Source organism: Carcharhinus amblyrhynchos, chromosome 10 (assembly GCF_965287045.1).
Source record: "Carcharhinus amblyrhynchos chromosome 10, sCarAmb.v2.hapA, whole genome shotgun sequence".
Lineage (NCBI taxonomy): Eukaryota > Metazoa > Chordata > Chondrichthyes > Carcharhiniformes > Carcharhinidae > Carcharhinus > Carcharhinus amblyrhynchos.
Window position 1 is genome coordinate 59,291,042 of NC_137333.1, and position 20,445 is coordinate 59,311,486.

At 42.9% G+C, this 20,445-nt stretch overlaps 1 protein-coding gene across 1 annotated transcript in view; it reads right to left on the bottom strand.

Moving 5' to 3' along the window:
- Nucleotides 1-20,445, bottom strand: part of LOC145348975 (E3 ubiquitin-protein ligase RNF149-like) — a 45,935-nt gene that overhangs the window by 13,442 nt on the left and 12,048 nt on the right. Inside the window, exons 3-4 of the mRNA XM_080197143.1 lie at nt 5,028-5,278; nt 3,317-3,400 (exon numbers count right to left, since the gene is read on the bottom strand). Of these exons, the coding sequence (XP_080053269.1) occupies nt 3,317-3,400; nt 5,028-5,278 (335 nt within the window). The remainder of the gene's footprint in view (nt 1-3,316; nt 3,401-5,027; nt 5,279-20,445) is intronic.

A 20,445-nucleotide genomic window follows, 5' to 3' on the forward strand; every position in this document is an offset into this window, starting at 1 on the left:
TTGGCCTTTTCTGTGCAAAAAGATTTGGGTGTCTTTGTGCATGATTTGCAGGAAGTTAGTACACAGGTAATAATGAAGGTAAATTAAATTTTGGCACTCATTGCTAACGGCATAGAGTGTAAAAGCAGGGAAGTGCTATTGCAACTGTATAGGACATTGATGAGACCTCATCTGCACTACTGCACAGAGTTTTGGTCCTCTTGTTTCAGGAAGTAAGCGCATTAGAGGCTGTTCAGAGAGGTTTGATTGATTGTTCAGGGATGAAGGACTTGTTTTATGAAGAGAGACTGAACATTTCAGGCCTATACTCACTGGAGTTTAGAAGAACGAAGAGAGATCTAACTGAGGTATATAAGATGTTAATGGGATTGACATGGTAGATGTCGAGCAGATGTTTCCCTTTAGAACATAAGAACATAAGAAATAGGAGCAGGAGTAGGCCATCTAGACCTTCGAGCCTGCCCCGCCATTCAATAAGATCATGGCTGATCTGAAGTGGCTCAGTTCCACATTCCTGCTTTCTCCCCATAACCCTTAATCCCCTTGCCTACCAAAAACCTATCTGCCCGCGTCTTAAATATATTTAGTGAGGTAGCCTCCACCACTTCAACGGGCAGAGAATTCCAGAGATTCACCACCCTTTGAGTGAAGAAGTTCCTCCTCAACTCTGTTCTAAACTGCTGCTGCCCCCCCCCCCCCACCGCCCGCTTATCTTGAGGCTGTGCCCTCTAGTCCTGCTATCCTTTCTGAGCGGGAAGAACTTCTTCACCTCTACCCTATCCATCCCTTTCATCATCTTAAACGTCTCAATAAGATCCCCCCTCATCCTTCTAAACTCTAACGAGTACAAGCCCAGTCTATTCAGCCTCTCCTCACAGCTCAACCCCCTCAACTCCGGTATCAGCCTAGTGAACCTCCTCTGCACTCCCTCCAAGGCCAAAATATCCTTGCGCAAGTGTGGCGACCAAAACTGCACACAGTACTCCAGCTGCGACCTCATCAGTGCCCTGTACAGTTGCAGCAAGACCTCCCTACTTTTATATTCAATCCCCCTCGCTATGAAGGCCAGCATCCCATTTGCCTTCCTGACCACCTGCTGCACCTATAGGCTGGGTTTTTGCAACTCATGCACAAGGACCCCCAGGTCCCTCTGCACCGTAGCATGCTACAGCTTTTCGCCCTGTAAGTAGTGGTCCTTCCTACTATTATTCCTACCAAAGTGGATAACCTCACACTTGCCAACATTGTATTCCATCTGCCAGGTCCTCGCCCACTCACTGAGCCTATCTAGATCCCTCTGCAGACTTTCTACACCCTCTGCACAATTTGCTGTTCCACTTATCTTTGTGTCATCAGCGAATTTTGACACATTACACTCAGCTCCCTCCTCCAGATCATCTATATAAATAGTAAATAGCTGAGGCCCCAGCACCAATCCCTGGGGCACTCCACTAGTCACCAACCGCCAATCCGAATAGCACCCATTGACACCCACTCTCTGCCTCCTATTTGACAGCCAATCCCCTATCCACGCTAACACCTTACCCCCAACTCCATGCCCCCTAACCTTCTGTAACAACCTTTTGTGCGGCACCTTATCAAACGCCTTCTGAAAATCAAGAAACACCACATCCACCGGTTCCCCTCTATCCACCGCACTAGACACATCCTCATAGAATTCCAATAAATTCGTCAGACACGACTTCCCTTTAACGAATCCGTGCTGCGTCTGCTCTATCAAACAATTCTTCTCAAGATGCCTCGCTATTTCCTCTTTGATTACACTCCAGAACAAGAGGTCATAGTTTTAGGTTAAGGGGTGGGAGATTTAGAACAGAAATAAGGACGAATTATTTCACTCAAAGCATTGTGAATCTGTAGAATTCTCTATCCTAGAGTGCAGTGGACTCCAGAATACTAAACCAATTTAAGAGAAGATAGATAGATTTTTAATTAGTAGAGGGATGAAGGGTTATGGGGAGCAGGCAGGAAAGTGGAAATGAGGCTGAGATGAAATCAGCCAACATCATATTGAATGGTGGAGCAGGCTCAAGGGGCTGAATTACCTACTCCTCATTCTTCTGTTCTTATGTATCTCAATTGTCTCATCAATGCTATTCTTTCCCATCCTTATTTAATCTAGCAAGAAGTCTCACAACACCAGATTAAAGACCAACAGGTTTATTTGGTAACTCGAGCTTTCGGAGCACTGTTCCTTCTTCGGGTGAATTTAAATTCCTCTCTCTAACTGCAGCCACAGTGGCCAACTTATGTTTTGTATGCGTTTTCCATTATTTCCTTCTTCCTATTCCATACATTCCTACTTATAAAACTCAGCAAGTAGTTGGCCCTTTTTACGATTACATTTACCAGCTCTGTGCTTTCAGTGAATTATTATCTGAAATTCATGCCATTATGTTCTCTAACACTTTGCAAAGTTTTTACATGAGTATCGGCTCTTAATCTTCGTTCCTCCTCCCAGAATGTATTACATCCCCAACAACAACAGGACAGTGATGAAGCCTGTACTAGCCAAAGATGAAAAGGAAGAAGCGATAGCAAACTATTCTGGTCCCGTCGCTTTCAATGGGATTTCTCACTGACTGCATCCCAGGGTGCCAGGGTGCGCTGTTGGCAGAACCAGAATATACTGCTGGCATGAACAACTGGAAATTTCTGGCCATAATCTTGATTATATAATCTTGGTCAATGTATATAATCTCAGGTGGCTCTGAGGGTGTACTAGACTGTCAAGAGATGCCATCTTTCAGAGAGACATTAAGCAGCCCTCGCAGATGGATTTAAAAAAATCCCAGGATAGTATTTGCAAAAGCAAAAAGGTGCGAACTGCAAAATGGGGCTTGGGTTCATATCCACAACTCCTTCTCCACATCTTACCTATCCCACAAAGGAAAACACTGCTTGAAAGTCATGCACCATTGCGCAGTGTTGGGGAGGGTGGCAATTTTTAGCCATCCACTATCACGGAGCAATGGGGGTGGAATTTCAGAGGAAACATTCTTCTATATCTATCAATTGCTAATCAAACTGTACAGGCAGATGAGTGGAATGGGGCTGTGGTGGAGATATCTGACCACAACCTGTGCCGGAGATAGTGCATAAACACAAGAAAATATACTAAAAATGTCATTCAAAAAATCATAATCCAATTGGAAATCTTGCTTTCTGAAAAATAACCCAGTTCTGTTCTGCAAATAGATACAAGTCAAATTTTTAACGAGGTCCTGAACTGCCAGCAGGAACTGAAAAGTTGAAATCAAAATCCTGTCAACATAGTACAATAACAAGGCCTTACCCTATCTCCATGCCTGACAGTATGCAACTGCAGCTTACTAATTGCCTTCTTGGCTTCTTTCCTGTTGTTCTTGTTTTTCTTGTTCTGAAAATTGATGAAAAAAGTGATGATATTAAAAAAGAGGATGTATTACCTTTGAAGCTAATATCTTACATAGTTTAAGTTGAGTCTAATTTTGAACTTGTAGAACCTGCTCCAAAGTCCAGCAATGCAAGCTACACATTTTGCACAGAAATTTGATAGTATGCTTGTTTTAAAGAAGTGAAATGGATGTCCAATCTGTCCCATAGGGTGAGCACACAATCCACACTGAAACTGCACCACCCACCATACTGGTCCACAGACAAACCTGAAACCACTTTAGGCCCTGTACATCGCCATTTCAGGGCCACTCTTCAAAACCCAGCTGCCTAAATCATAGCCAGCAACAGCCCAGCCACACCAGGATAACCAAATCTGCATGCAGCCCAATTTGTGTCAGCTAAAGTAACCACAGGAGATCACTTCCAAAAGAAAATTACCTGAACGGGGGCGGAGCTGGAAGGAGTAGGAGCAACCTGAGGACTGCTGTCAATAACAAAATGGACTGAAATTTAAATCTGTTTTGTCTGGAGATGAGCAGCTGGTCTCCACAGCGCAATGATTCAAGGAAAATGAGGTTCAAGTGGCATGATCAGATTGTGCCCACCTGCTGGCACTATCCCATTTCATCCCACCCCCCTACCCCCACCTTCTTCCCAATTCTCTATTAATTAGTGAAACCTCCCTTGATTTAAAAATAAGAATTTTTTGTTTTTTTTATTCATTCATGGATACAGGCGTTGCTGGCGAGGCTGGCATTCATTGCTGATCTCTAATTGCCCTCGAGAAGATGGTATTGAACTGCTGTGGTTGTGTGTTGCCGGAGCATCCAGCTCCGTGTGTTCCTGTATATTGCAGGAGCAAAGCCGCCATCATAATTAAGGACCCCACGCACCCTGGACATTCTCTCTTCCACCTTCTTCCTTCAGTAAAAAGATACAAAAGTCTGAGGTCACGTAGCAACTGACTCAACAACAGCTTCTCTCTGCTGCTGTCAGACTTTCGAATGGATTTACCTTGCATTAGGTTGACCTTTCTCTATACCCTAGCTATTATTATGACACTACATTCTCACTCTCTCGTTTCCTTCTCTATGAATGGTATATTTGTCTGTATAGCAAGCAAGAAACAATACTTTTCACTGTACGTTAATACACATGACAATAATAAATCAATTCAAGTCAAATCAAATCAAAAAGCATCCAGTGAGGAGCAGACGTCGCTGGAAATCTGATGCAAACCCTGCAAATCGGCCGCGCAACAATCTTCTGGCCTGCTGCCCTAAAAAATTAGCACAGCGGGATGGGAGAATCTCAGCCTATATTGGCACATCTCTTTGAAAATAATTTTTACACAATCCTGGGTGTAGTTCATTACTTCCCTTTTTAATTGTAGAAAGGGTAAAAAGGAGGAAAATTTAAAACTTGAATCTATGAAGAGAAAGTATTCATTTTCCAACATTGTGATGATCATATTATTTCACAAAACTCCGGTTAAATAAACTAACCAGGAGGGTATTGACACCCAAAGTGATGCTTTATTTGAAATATACGAGGCTGGAAGTCTCAAGTGAATACTTCAGAGAACTAATGGTAAAGTATTTTTAGAATTATCATTCCTAAATATTTACCTGGTTTGAAAACTGTGATCCTGCATATAAAAATCTCTGAATGTAGTAGAAGATGAGCCAAGCCAGGGAGATGATCATCATTGTTATGAAAGCAATAATTACAAATACTACTGACTGAGAGCTCATCCACTCCTGTACATGACGGGTGCCAACAGTTATGGACATGATCACTGGGACACCTCGACGAACTAACTCCAGAATTTCCATTCCCTTTGAATTGCCGATCATGATTGCAACTGTATTTCCAGTCCCTGAAAACAAAGAAAACATAACAAATGTTGGCATCAGACCATATCAAAACAGGAGGCAAGGCTGGGACAAAAGAAAGTGACTCAATTCAAAGAATTCTAATTAAAAATAGACAGCGATGGGAGGAATTGAGATTAAGCATACTTTCCATCAAAATTAATGTATTCCCTAATGCTCACATCCTTCAGTTTAATTCAAATAATTCAGCAAAGAAATTACAACATTTACGATAGTGTTGCACCCATCTCACACACATTGCTGAACATAAGTGCGATGCAATGTAAGAGTGAATAAGAAGTGAATAAAAAGAAACTATAAATTTACAATGGTAGGGAGGTCTTGCTGAGGCTGTATAGGGCATTGGTGAGGCCGCAGCTGGAGTACTGTGTGCAGTTTTGGGCGCCGTACTTACGCAAGGATATTTTGGCCTTGGAGGGAGTGCAGAGGAGGTTTACTAGGCTGATGCCGGAGTTGAGGGGGTTGAGCTATGAGGAGAGGCTGAATAAATTAGGCTTGTACTCGTTAGAGTTTAGAAGAATGAGGGGAGATCTCACTGAGACGTGTAAGATGATGAATGGGATGGATAGGATAGAGGTGGAGAGACTCTTCCCGCTCAGAAAGGATAGCAGGACTAGGGGGCACAGCCTCAAGATAAAGGGGGGGCGGTTTAGAACAGAGTTGAGGAGGGACTTCTTCACTCAAAGGGCGGTGAATCCCTGGAATTCTCTGCCCGTTGAAGTGGTGGAGGCTACCTCGCTAAATATTTTTAAGACGCGGGTTGATGGGTTTTTGATAAGAGAGGGGATTAAGGGTTATGGGGAGAGGGCGGGAATGTGGAACTGAGCCACGACAGATCAGCCATGATCTTATTGAATGGCGGGGCAGGTTCGAAGGGCTAGTTGGCCTACTCCTGCTCCTATTTCTTATGTTCTTATGTTATGTTCTTATAATATTGAAGCAGCTGGCTGGGAAGCTGCCAAAAATACCAACTAATTTTTAAAACCAAAGGAACAATCATAGAGGACTCATATGACATTTTGTGGCAATTTTAAAGTATATCTCCAAGTAAGATTTGACAGAGGTACACAAAGGAGTCTTTACAAAAAAGTCAAAAAGAGCATAACATTTGAATAAACTAGACCTTCAGACTAAAGGAAGGGACCGATTGCCAAAGGGAGGAAGTTGTTAAGTGAAGAAGGTGGCTGTGATATGAAGTTCGATTCCCAGCTTGGGTCACTGTCTGTGCAAAGTCTGCATGTTCTCCCTGTGACTATGTGGGTTTCCTCCGGGTGCTTCGGTTTCCTCCCACGATCCAAAAGACGTGCTGGTTAAGTGCACTGGCCAAGCTAAATTCTTCATCAGTGTACCTGAACAGGTGCTAGAGTGTGGTGTCTGGGGGATTTTCACAGTAACTTCAATGCAATATTAATGTAAGCCTACTTGTGACATTAATAAATAAACTTTAAACTTTAGTTTCTTTAATCTTCCACAGGAAGATTACAATTCCTCTGAAATACAGGGGACCAAGATAACATTCTCAGCAATAGAGAGCTTACCCCTGTAAAAAGTTCATGGACCTACTGGGATGACACTCTTCTGGAACTATGGAGATGGCAAGACTGATAGGGGTAATATAATTGGCATATTACTAGGTGGATGGACATGGGAACCTATACAGTTCCCATGGCAACCCTGTGACCATCAGATTGTCCTTTCTCCTTAATTGCAAGATGCATATGCTCACTAATTTTTAACTTTTGCACTCCATTTCAGCTGAACTATCACAACAAACAGTACTTCAGGAGGAGGATGATATTGTGGTGGTGCAGAAGAGGAGGGAGGAGATGAAAATTCTCTGCAGGGAAGAATGAAATGACAATGAAAATGAGATAGTGAAAGAAGAGAATAAGGCCAAAGGAAGTCGATGAAGCAAGATCTTGCCACATGTTTCCTTGACCTGACCCTACTTAAATTACTTCTGGTGTTGCTGCTTTCCAAATATCACGCATCTTTGCAGAAAATTTCTTCTTGGGGTAAACTTAGATAATGTAAAAAAAAAGTGTGATTTGCTATCACAGTCCTAGGTGGACCCATTACTGCATTTTCATGTAAATAAGAACAATTCTAAAAGGAATGTCTTTCTTACCCTCTTCAGAGCTTGAGTTGAGCTCTCCACAATGATGGGAAGTGAAAAACAAAAGCAACCAGAATGACACCAGAATCCAATCTCTCAGTCTCTCCCAAATAAGGAAACTCATTCTTAAAGTGAGTTTCAAAATGTGCAATTTTTAAAAAAAACTTCCCATCAGCAATAATTTTGCTTTTTTGCTACATGTCAAGGTGAAAAAAGGAAGAGGAAGTCTACCAATAACAGCACGATTTTGAACAATTTAACGAGCTTGGACAAGTGTAAACAAGTTTCTCCTTGTGCAACAGTGCATGCACATTGTAAAATGATGGTCTGTTTAATGCCACTATTGAGTAGGGACAAAGTCCACATACTCAAATTCACACACTAATTGCGAATGAGTGCAAGTAGAATGTTGCATCATATGATTTACCTTGCAGAATCAATGGATTCAAGGAAGTGACAGACAAATTTTGATTGAAAGTATGATAAAGGGCTTTGGAAAAAAGGTAGGGAAGTGGAGTTAGGATGAGATGGAGATCAGCCAAGAGATCTTGAACGGCGGAGCGGGCTCAAAATATTGCCAACGGTAACAAATATAGCATCACATCCAACTGTTCAATCAAATTGATGGAAGATTGAAATCCAAGCTCTGTGGCACTGAAATTGAAGCAAACCTCTGTTTGTACTAGCATATTCGACAATTTTGACTCAGGTCAAACTGTAAGAGGTTAACAATAAAGGTGGTACAGTTCTCAAAACAATACAATGGCAATTCCCATTGTTCAACATGTCAATGCAATACAATAACAATTTATATTCACAATGCAAGCATAGCCCAGGAAAATTTACGTGTCTGCATTTTCACAAGTGATTGGTTCCTCATTTCTTAGAGTTATTTGTGCAAACTCAGAGTCCAGAATGATAAGGAATTGACTCTGATCTGAGGTGTCACAGATGTGTATTGGTATTTCAGTGAACTTCTGCAATTCTGAGTGAATAGTGTATACAGGCCATTAGGCTAGACGGGATTGAGATTTATAAGGAGGAGGTGTTAGCAATTTTGGAAAGTATGAAAATAGATAAGTCCCCTGGGCCGAATGGGATTTATCCTAGGATTCTCTGGGAGGCTAGGGAGGAGATTGCAGAGCCTTTGGCTTTGATCTTTAGGTCATCATTGTCTACATGAATAGTGCCAGAAGACTGGAGGATAACAAATGTTGTCCCTTGTTCAAGGAGGGGAGTAGAGACAACCCTGGTAATTATAGACTCATGAGCCTTACTTCTGTTGTAGGCAAAGTTTTGAACTCAAAAGATTCACTTTATTGAATTACCAAAAGTACATTGCTATAAATATTGTTTAGTAATAAACGATGTGTTTAGTAAATGGATTGAAACCTTCTCTATCAGGAATTGTACTGCACATGCGGTGGTGAAATTATTGTTGACAGAAGTTATTCCTTGTTTTGGGGTACCCAAAATGGTGAGCTCAGATAATGGACCACATTTTGTGGCTCGGATCAATACTGAATTGTGCGAAGCACTCGTAATTAAAGAGCAACTGCACTGCGTGTATCACCTGCAGGCAGCAGGAATTGTGGAAAGGGCTAACAGAACTTTAAAAGAAAAATGATCTAAATTGACTGAAGAAATTGGATTAAATTGGTTACAGGTATTGCTCTTGGCACTGTTTCACATGTGGGTGACTCCCCATTCGCGGACCAGACTGTCAGCTGCAGAGACAGTCTATGGTCAGCCAATGAGGACTCCCTGGGATGCCCATGAAAATCCCCTGGAGGGAGTAGACCTACTTGTGATAGGGGAACAGATGCAGAATTATTTGAAGCAATTAACACTTTCTCTGAAGTTTCTCCACTCACAGGTGAAACAGGCACATCTCTCAGAGACAGCAGGGACAGCTACCTCTCGATATCCAGTGATTGAACCCAGAGATTATGTATTGGTGAAGAACTGGGATAGAAAGAAACTAGGACAATGCTGGAGTGGACCTTTTCAAGTGCTACTGACCACACAGACTTCTGTCAAGCTTGAAGGATGTTCAAGTTGGATACATCTATCCGATTGCAAGAAGATTGTCTCCAACCCAGATATGAACACAGGATGAAGATCTTCATTATATTTTTTGTACTATCTGGACTATTTGACTTTAATGGCCACTCAGTAGTGAAAAAGCGAACTACCCGGGGACTGCATGCCAATACTTATTTATATATGTCATGTACATACGCTGAAAAATTGAATGTAAGCAAGTGTTGGGTTTGTACCCACATTCCCGTCCATTCGAGGGAAGGGATACCTCTCCAATCCCTCCCATTCCATAAACCAGAGCCAGCTGAATGGATTCTACGTCAAAACCGAACAGGGATCGGGGGAGATATGATAGAATGGAAGTCGGCTGGCTATGAAATGACTAGGTTTTCAGCTTGGTACCAGCCTGCTTATAATCATGCCTCGCTTCCACCTTCCCTTATTAGCCCCTCGAATGATGCGCAAGGTTCCCTATGTTTCAGTAAATCAGGGAAAGGAAAGTTGGTGGGGCAAAATAGATGCAACCTTACAGCTGAGTGGTAAGGACCAGTAGCAAATCTATCTACCAAGGGTATGTTTGTTCTTGATTGGCCCAAGCAATGGAATATAACCTCCAGTAGCTCATGGGCACATACTTCCCCAACACCCTGGATGACATTGGCTGATGATTTTACGGCCTATAATGGAAGAACTGGCAAACGTAACAGCGGCGGAAGCCAGGACAACTGGACAGGCACTGGCCGAAGTCTTGGCTGAGCTGGTGGCTGTCCGGACCACGGTATTACAAAATTGACTGGCTTTGGATTATCTGTTAGCCTTGCAGGGAGGATCGTGCACCATTGTAGGTCAGAAATGCTGTACTTATATCCCAGATGCTTCTGAAAATATCACCAACCTGGCTGACCATGTTAAGAGACAGGCTGCTCAAATTCAAGAGCTTGGCTGTGAATTTCGTGACTATGACCCACCGGGTTGGTTGGGATGGCTGGGTCACGGATTGTTTGATTGGATCTTTAAGGCCTTCATGCTACTGCTACTGGGGATAGGATTGCTTGGTTGCTTGCGTAAATGCATTTTTAAATCGGGTCCTGGATATACCTATTTAACTAGTTGTCACGATATGACAAAAGGAGGGAATGTGAAGTTGTACAAATGAAGTAGTGGCATGATGGGAAAATTGGTCAAGTATTTGATACAAAATAAGGAAAACCGACTCTGCATAACATAAGACATGAACAAGACCAGAGAAGGTTAAGCTGTGCTGAACCTCTAAGACCTGATAAGACTGACTCCACATGATCTAGAGCTGTATGAGTATGACAAGATAAGGTCAGGGATGAAGGAGTCATCGGTCTTCCTCTGTTCTATCAAAGAATAAGGTAAAGGTATGACTGATGAGACAAAGAGTTTTAGAAGGTCTGCAGGTTGTACCATGATTTATGACATTGCATATGACTCTATTACTGATTGAATTCCTGAATAAGCTCTGGTGACACAAACTGATAATGATTATGTATAAATACTGAACTGATTCTTTGTTAGGGCAGACTTGAGGAAGAATCAGCAAGTTTTTGCCAATACAATATAGTGTTCTGGAAATAAAGATGAGTTATTCTGTTGGAATGGACTTTGTTGGGTCTTTCTATCACAGTCAAGAAGCAGGAAAATTTCCACTTCAACACAGAGGGTGGTTGTACAGGGTTGTTGGTGTGCCTCAGGGATTGGTGCTGGGTCCACTATTATTTGTCATTTATATTAGTGATTTGGATGAGAATTTAGGAGGAATGGTTAGTAAGTTTGCAGATGACACTAAGATTAGTGGTATAGTGAACAGTGAAGAAGGTTATCTCGGACTGCAACGGATCTTGATCAATTGGGCCAGTGGACTGATGAATAGCAGATGGAGCTTATTTTAGATAAATGCGAAGTGATATATTTTGGTACATCGAACGAGGGCAGGACTTGCTCAGTTAATGGTGAGGGGTTGGGGAGAGTTATAGAATAAAGAGATCTAGGGGTACATGTTCATAGCTCCTTCAAAGTTGAGTCACAGATGGGCAAAGTGGTGAAGAAGGCATTTGGCATGGTTGATTTCATTGGTCAGAACACTGAATATAGGAGTTGGGACTTCTTGTTGAAGTTGTACAAGACATTGATAAGGCTATACTTGGAAGATTATGTACAGTTGTGGTCACCCTATTATGGTGGTTTGAATTATAAGGAGTGCCTGGCTAGACCAGGACTATTTTCCCTGGAACGTAGGTGGCGTAGGCATGAATTTATAGAGGTCTACAAAATAATGAGGAGCATAGATAAGGGAGATAGTTAACATCCTTTCCCCAAAAGTAGGGGAATCTAAAACTAGGAGGGCATAGGTTAAAAGTGAGAGGGGGGAGGCTCAAAAGGGTCCAGAAGGACAAGATTTTCACAGAGAGGGTGGTGAACGTCTGGGACAAGATGCCAGAGGTATTAGTAGAGGCAGGTTCAATTTTGTCTTTTTAAAAAGCATTTAGACAGTTACATGGATAAGACTAGTAGAGGCATATGGGCCAAATGTGGGTAATTGGGACTAGCGTAATGGTAAAAACTGGGTGGCATGGACAAGTTGGGCCAAAGGACACGTTTCCATGCCTTAAACCTCTATGATTCTACTTTAAACAAGTCTCCCCTACTCTTCCAAACTCCAGTGGAAACAAGCCTAGATTAACCTTTCCTAGTAAGACAGCCCTCTCATTTTGGGTATCAATCTAGTAAACCACCTCTAAACCACACTAAACCACCTCCAACACATTTACATCTTCTGTTAAATGAGGAGACCAAAACTGCACAAAGTATTCAATATGTGGTCTTAATATCCTGTTTAACTGAAGCTAACTACCTTACTTATACGTTCAATTCCTCTCGTGATAGAGGATACCATTCCATTAGCCTTCTTAATTACTTGCTGTTCCTGCATACTAATTTTTTGTGAGTCCTGCCCTGCAACTCGTAATTCTGCCATTGATTTCCATTTGAGTAATGCATTGCTTTTTCATTCTTCCTGCCAAAGTGAACAATTTCACATTTCTGCACATTATACTCGGTTGGCCAGATTTTTGCCTGTTCACTCAACCTACCTATATCCATCAGCAACCACCTATGTCTTCTTCACAACATACTTTCCTACCTACCTTTGCAAATTTAGCTTACTATGCCTTCACTCCCCTCATCTAAGTCATGGAAATAAATTGTAAAATGTTGAGGCCCCTGTGGGGGTCCAACTTGTCACATTCTACCAAAGACCCACTTATGCATATTCTCTGCCAGCCAGCTGGACTTCTGTCCATGCTAATATATTAACCCTTACACCATGAGCTTGTATTTTTCACAATAACCTTTGTGTAGCGCCTTATCAAATGTCCTCTGGAACATTATTTCCTGCACTGTGGAATTTCGCCACACCACTCCCAAAGTGTTTTGGGAAGTTATCTGGTTTTTCACCTCTCTGAGCAGATCACATGGCTCCAGGTTGATATATAGTGTTTTGCAAAGTTCTGGCATTACAAACGGGTGGATGGACCAGTAGGTCTATTTCTACACGTTATTTGTTGGTTAGTTTGTGTGTAAAAAGCAGAATTAGGCTGCAACCCTCAAGGAAAATAATTTTTTTTTTGAAAACCATTTTGCTATTTGTTCACAAATGAATGATGATGATAAAAATCATACTGAAACATGTTAGAATTCTCTTGTTTGTCTTTTGAGGCAAAGGTGATCATGTTTATCTTCTCATATGTTTAGTAAGGCTCTGGTGTGTACATAAGTGACTGCTAAGGTCAAACTACACCCAGAAGGTTGTGCTGCTCTCAGGCCAGGATACCACAGGCAACTGAGTTTTAGACAAGTTGCTAACTTGGAATTTACTTTCTCTATATTTTCTTTCTGCCCTTGGCATGTGCTTGTTTTCGAAGGAGGTGCATAGACTTTTATTTGGGATTGTGCCAGATGCAACAATCTAGGGGAGCTTCTCCTAGGGCTCAAAATCAAAACTCCTTAATGAAGGGGTTGGGAACCTGAGAGCGAATTCAGATGGGAGAGTAACAAAGCTGGTAATGATTAGAAAAGTACTAAGCAAATTTGGAAGGCAGCATAAACAAAGACTAGCATCGAATTGAGTCAAACACAGAGAGATGTTAAAAATGCATTCCATATGAATCCATACAGCATTCACAACAAGGTAGATGAGCTGATTGCACAAATTGAAATAAATGGGCATGAACTAATTGCCATCATGAATGTATACCTCTGCTCCTTTTTCCTATGTTCCTTCAGAGTGTCCTTGTAGCACTTCCTTACACCCTAGATACAAGTATTCTATAGCAGGTCTAATTTGGTAAGCGTGCGTCAGACCTTCTAGCCACAGCCCAACTCAGTTCTGACTATCTTGATATGGTGTTGACACTTGACATTGCAGCTTGGGTTAACATCCCAGTGTCTGGTATTTTGTCCTGCTACCTAATCTTCAGAAGTTTTCAAAGACTACTCAAGTGAAAGAGCTGAGGTTTTTGGTATGTTGTTGCTACACAGCTGTAGCCTCACACACATGCAGAGTAGGACTATTACTCTATAGACTTTCAGTTTGGTAGGCAGATATACGCCTCTTCATTCTCAGTAATTTTCCAGAAGCATATCTTATCAAGGTGAAAAAGCACGGCTGTGATGCAATTGAGGTGATATGTTCAAAACACTGCACTGTGACAGGAAATAGATTGGCACTGATTGTAGCCAGGATTGTAAAACACATATGTCAGTGCCAGGAACAAACCAACAACCTTGGCATTGTTAGCACCATACTCTAACCTTTGTGCTAAACAGCCAACTTAACAAGAGCCAAGATTGTACAGGAACAGGCAATTGCCTGTACAGGGATCAAACCCACGACCTTGGGGTTATTAGATTCATGCTGCAGCCAACTGAGCTTACCTGCATTTTCAAAGTCTAACAAGGATATGTTTGCTTCGACAATTCTTGTTTTTTTAAAAATTCTTTCATGATTTATGGGCATCACTTGCAAGGTCAGCGTTGGTAGCCCATTCCTACTTGCCCTTGAATGGAGAGGCTTGCAGGGCTATTTGTCACCCAGCCATTTAGTAACCAGGAATGGCTCAGAAAACTCATCATCCAGGACACGTCCCACCATGCCATCATGGAAATGTTGAACCATTATGATGAGTTTCTTGGGGAATTTCCAAATTCCCAAATTTCTCCATTACCTTCCACAGGCCTCAGGGCTGACAGAGTCAAAGGAGTTGGTCAGATCAACAAACATGGTGTGGAGGTTTGTGTTCTCTTCTTGGCATTCCTCCTGGAGCTGTCTAATTGCAAACAGCATATCATTGGTTCCTCGAACTTTTCTGAAACTGCACTGAATCTCTAGTCGTAGGTCCCAGTGGAGATGAAGCAGTTAGGACCTTGGTGATAATTTTGTCAGTGATTGAGAAGAATGACATTTGATTGTGATTGCTGCAAGATTTGCGAGTTCCTGTCCACTTGCACATGTGTGGAATGGAGACATAGTTGTTCCCTTGTGGGATGGATACTTGCCTCCACATAAACTGAAAAAGTTCAGTGAGCTTCTTGAGCAGGCATTGACATCCAGCCTTTTACTCCTCAGCTGGAAAAGCATCAGCTCCTAGAGCATTTCCGTGAGGCAGGAGTTTGACTGTACTTGTTTCAAGTCATTGCAAGAGCAGTTGATGGTAAACTGTCACAGCCTGTTGATTGTCTCTTCATTGATGGATGAAGGAAGTTTGATTAAGGAAGTTTTGTTTTTCTTTCTAGAATTTGGACTTTTCTGTGAACATAATTGACCCATTTGCACCAATTGGTGATGAACCAGTTGACTGTGAGCTGTAGATAAATCTCAGAGCATCGAAGCACCTCATTCACTCTTTGCATACTGTATATCACTGAAATTCATCTTTGTAGTTTCTTGCGATCTTGGACAGAGCAGGAGCCAACCAAGCTGTGACATAACTGGATAGAATGCTTTTGATGGTGCATCTGTAAAAGTTGGAGTGAGTTATAGTGGACATGCCACATTTCCTTAGTCTCCTGAGAAACTAGAAGCATTGTTGGGCTTTCTCAACTACAGCACCTGCATGGAGGGATCATGACAAATTGTTGGTGATCGGGACACCTAAAACCTTGAAGTTATCGATCATTTGTACTTTGTCCCCATTGATGTAGACAGGGGCATGCCCTCCATTATACTTTCTAAAGTTAATGACTATGTCCCTCATGTTGTTGACATAGAACATTGGACAGTTCTGCAAATGTTTGGTGGGCATTGTCTTGTCACCAAGATAAATCTGTAGAGATATTGGTTCTTCTCCAGTAGTTTCAGAATTCCCCCATTGTTTCATGAAATTAATCCTGATACTTATAAGAAGCAGGGTCAAGGGACATTAGAGCAGGGGAGTACAATACATCAATCAAGCTCACCCAGTCATCCTGGAGCAGCAAATTTTTGCTTTACACAGGTAACTCATGAATTTCTTTTTCATTCTTTCCTGAGATGAGGGCATCACTGCTCTCCAGAATTTATTGCCCATTCCTAATTGCCCTTGAGGTGGTGATGGTGAAATGCCTTCTTGAACTACTGCAGTCCATGTAACATAAATCCATCCATAGTGCTATTAAGGAAAGAGGTCCAGGATTTTGACCCAGTTATAATGAAGGAACGCCAATATAGTTCCAAGTCAGGATGGTGTGTGACTTAGAGAGGAACTTCCAGGTGGTGGTGTTCCTATGCATGTGCTGCTCTTATCCTTCTAGATAACAGAAATCATTAGTTTGGGAAGTACGGTCAAAGGAGTCTTGGTGAACTGCTGCAGTGGTCTTGTAGATGGTGCATAGTGCTGCCTCTGTGTATCCATGATGGAGGCAGTGAATACTGAACTTGGTGGATTGTCAATCAATTTGAGAGGTTCCTTCAGTCCAATTCATGACAGCCTATTTGAACTTAGTGTCATTAGATGCTTCTGGACCTTCATGTCCTGGGGCATCAAGGGAGATGGGGTTTGATGTTTACTTTGAAATGTCGATCCAGGAGTCAGGGCTGCACATGGCTTTTGTTAGACATACATCGTACCTGTCTCTCTGCTTGTCGATGGTATAGTCAATTACCTACCAATACATAGAACAGGGGAATATCCAAGAAATTTTGTTGTGATTAGGGAATGCACCAAGTCAATTAAATTAGCTTTTTGGTGGACTATCAATATATTTAAATGTAAATTAACTGCATTCTAGTCTTTCATGTGACTATAGTTCTTTTTAAGCTTTTTATTTTCCAAGTATCATTGAAAATGGTACAGTGGTGCAGACACAGGACAAAGAGGAAGAAGAGGAACGTAGTGGTAATTGGGGATAGTGTGGTTAGGGGTATAGACACTATCTTTTGTCACAGTGATAAAGAACACAGAAGGGTGTGTTGTCTGCCTGGTGCGCGGGTCCAGGATGTCTCATCTGGGCTGCAGAGGAACCTGGAGTGGGAGGGTGAGAATCCGGTCGTTGTGGTACATGCGGGTGCCAACGACATACGCAAAATGGGAACTAAGGATCTGCAGAGGGAGTATGAAAAGCTGGGAATGAAATTAAAAAGCAGAACCGACAAGGTGGTTATCTCTGGATTACTACCTGAACCGCGTGCAGATGGGCATAGGGTAGATAGGATTAAAGAGATGAATGGGTCGCTCAGGGATTGGTGTGGGAGGAATGGGTTTGAATTTATGGGGCATTGGCACCAGTATTGGGGTAGGTGGGACCTGTTCAGATGGGATGGTCTTGGTCTGAACCATGCTGGGACCAGAGTCCTGGCGAACCGTATAACTAGGACTGTAGATAGGGCTTTAAACTAATTGGGTGGGGGTGGGGGGGAGGTAGAGAAGGAGAGAAAGAGTGCAGGGGTGGGAAAAATTACAATGTCTAAAGTAAAAGAGAGGGTACGGGCGCGGGAAAATGTTGAGGATGTCCCAAAAGTAAACGGAGTAGGGGGCATGAGAAAGGTTGGTAGCGTTCCTTCAAATAGGGTCCAGATAAAGGCTGGGATAAAGACACTTTACCTGAATACACGAAGCATTCGGAACAAAGTGAATGAGCTGGTGGCGCAGATCAGCACTAACGGATATGATCTGGTGGCCATTACGGAAACGTGGTTGCAGGGTGACAGGGACAGGGAGCTGAATGTCCAGGGGTATCAAGTGTTTAGGAAGGATAGAAGGGAGGAAAAAGGGGGTGGGGTAGCTCTGCTGATTAAGGATAATATCAGGATGGTAGTAAGGGAAGATATAGGCTCCAAAGAGCAGAACGTGGAATCGTTGTGGGTGGAGATAAGGAACAGCAAGGGGAGGAAGACGCTGGTGGGTGTGGTTTATAGGCCACCAAATAATAACTTGGAGATGGGGCGGGCTATAAACAAGCAAATAAATGATGCGTGCAGGAATGGAACGGCGATAATTATGGGGGATTTCAATCTGCATATTGATTGGTTGACCCAAGTCAGACGCGGTGGGCTTGAGGAAGAGTTCTTGGAATGCTGCCGGGATAGTTTCCTTGAACAGTGTGTGGTGGAACCGATGAGGGATCGAGCTATCTTAGATCTGGTGTTGTGTAACAAGGCAGGTAGAATTAGGGATCTTGTTGTGAGGGATCCTCTTGGGACAAGCGATCATTGTATGGTTGAGTTTTTGATGCAGATAGAGGATGAGAAAGTAGGGTCCGAACCTGTGTCCTCTGTTTGAACAGAGGGGAGTATGATAAGATGAGAGAGGAATTGGCAAATGTAGATTGGAGGCGCAGATTGGTCGGTAGGACTGCTGAGGAACAGTGGAGGATCTTTAAGGAGATCTTTTTCGGTGCTCAGCAGAAATATATTCCGATGGTAAAGAAGGATCGTAGGAGAAGAGAGATAATCAGCTGTAGTTATCGAAGGAAATAAAGGAGAGTATTAAATTAAAAGCTGATGCGTTTAGAGTGGCTAAAAGTAGTGGACGAGTAGAAGATTGGGAGAGGTTTAAAAATCAACAAAGATTGACGAAGAAGTTGATAAAGAAAGGAAGGATAGACTGAAGCTAAACTAGCACTAAATATAAAAAAGGACAGCAAGAGTTTTTACAAATATTTAAAGAGGGGGAGGCTGGCTAGAGTGAATGTTGCACCCTTAGAGGATGAGAGGGGGGATTTAGTGGTGGGAGATGAGGAAATGGCAGAGGCCTTAAATAAGTTTTTTGCCTCGGTCTTCACGGAGGAGGACGCGAATAGTTTGCCGGATATTAAAGATAGAAGGATGGTAGGAGTTGAGGGCCTGAATGTGATCACTGTCACTAGAGAGGTAGTGCTTGATCGACTAGCGGGACTGATGGTGGACAAGTCCCCAGAACAGGATGGAATGCATCCCAGGGTTCTGAAGGAAATGGCAGAGGTGATAGTAGACGCCTTAGTGATTATTTATCAAACTTTGCTGGATTCCAGGGAAATGCCAGAAGATTGGAAAATGGCTAATGTTACGTCGCTGTTTAAAAAAGGTAGCAGGCAAAAGGCAGGGAATTACAGGCTGGTTAGTATAACGTCTGTTGTTGGAAAAATGCTGGAATCTGTCATCAAAGAAGAAATAGCAAGGCACCTGGAGAAGAATTGTTTGATAGAGCAGACGCAGCACGGATTCGTTAAGGGGAAGTCATGTTTGACAAATTTATTGGAATCTTATGAGGATGTGACTAGTGCGGTAGACAGAGGGGAGCCGGTGGATGTGGTGTTTCTCGATTTTCAGAAGGCGTTTGATAAGGTGCCGCACAAAAGGTTGTTACAGAAGGTTAGGGGGCATGGAGTTGGGGGTAAGGTGTTAGCGAGGATTGGCTGTCTAATAGGAGGCAGAGAGTTGGTATCAATGGGTGCTATTCTGATTGGCGGTTGGTGACTAGTGGAGTGCCACAGGGATCGGTGCTGGGGCCTCAGCTATTTACCATTTATACAGATGATCTGGAGGAGGGGGCTGAGTGTAGGGTGTCGAAATTTGCTGATGACACAAAGATGAGTGGAAAAGCAAATTGTGCGGAGGGTGTGGAAAGTCTGCAGAGGGATCCAGATAGGCTGAGCGAGTGGGTGAGGACCTGGCAGATGGAGTATAATGTTAGCAAGTGTGAGGTTATCCACTTTGGCAGGAATAATAGTAGGAGGGATTACTATTTAAAGGGCAAAAAGCTGCAGCATGCTACGGTGCAGAGGGACCTGGGGGTCCTTGTGCGTGAGTCGCAAAAACCTAGTCTGCAGGTGCAGCAGGTGATCAAGAAGGCAAATGGGATGCTGGCCTTCATAGCGAGGGGGATAGAATATAAAAGTAGGGAGGTCTTGCTGCAACTGTACAGGGCACTGGTGAGGCCGCAGCTGGAGTACTGTGTGCAGTTTTGGTCGCCGCACTCGCGCAAAGATATTTTGGCCTTGGAGGGAGTGCAGAGGAGGTTCACTAGGCTGATACCGGAGATGAGGGGGTTGGACTATGAAGAGAGACTAAATAGACTGGGTCTGTACTCGTTGGAGTTTAGAAGGATGAGGGGGGATCTTATAGAGACGTATAAGATAACGAAGGGGATGGATAGGGTAGAGGTAGAGAGATTCTTCCCGCTCAGAAAGGACAGTAGGACTAGAGGGCACAGCCTCAAGAAAAGGGGGGGACAGTTTAGAACGGAGTTGAGGAGGAACTTCTTCACTCAAAGGGTGGTGAATCTCTGGAATTCTCTGCCCGTTGATGTGGTGCAGGCTACCTCGCTAAATGTATTTAAGTCACGGGTGGATAGGTTTTTAGTAGGCAAGGGAGTTAAGGGTTATGGGGAGAAAGCGGGAAAGTGGAACTGAGCCACTTCAGATCAGCCATGATCTTATTGAATGGCGGGGCAGGCTCAAAGGGCTAGATGGCCTACTCCTGCTCCCGTTCTTATTATGTTCTTATTAAAAAAT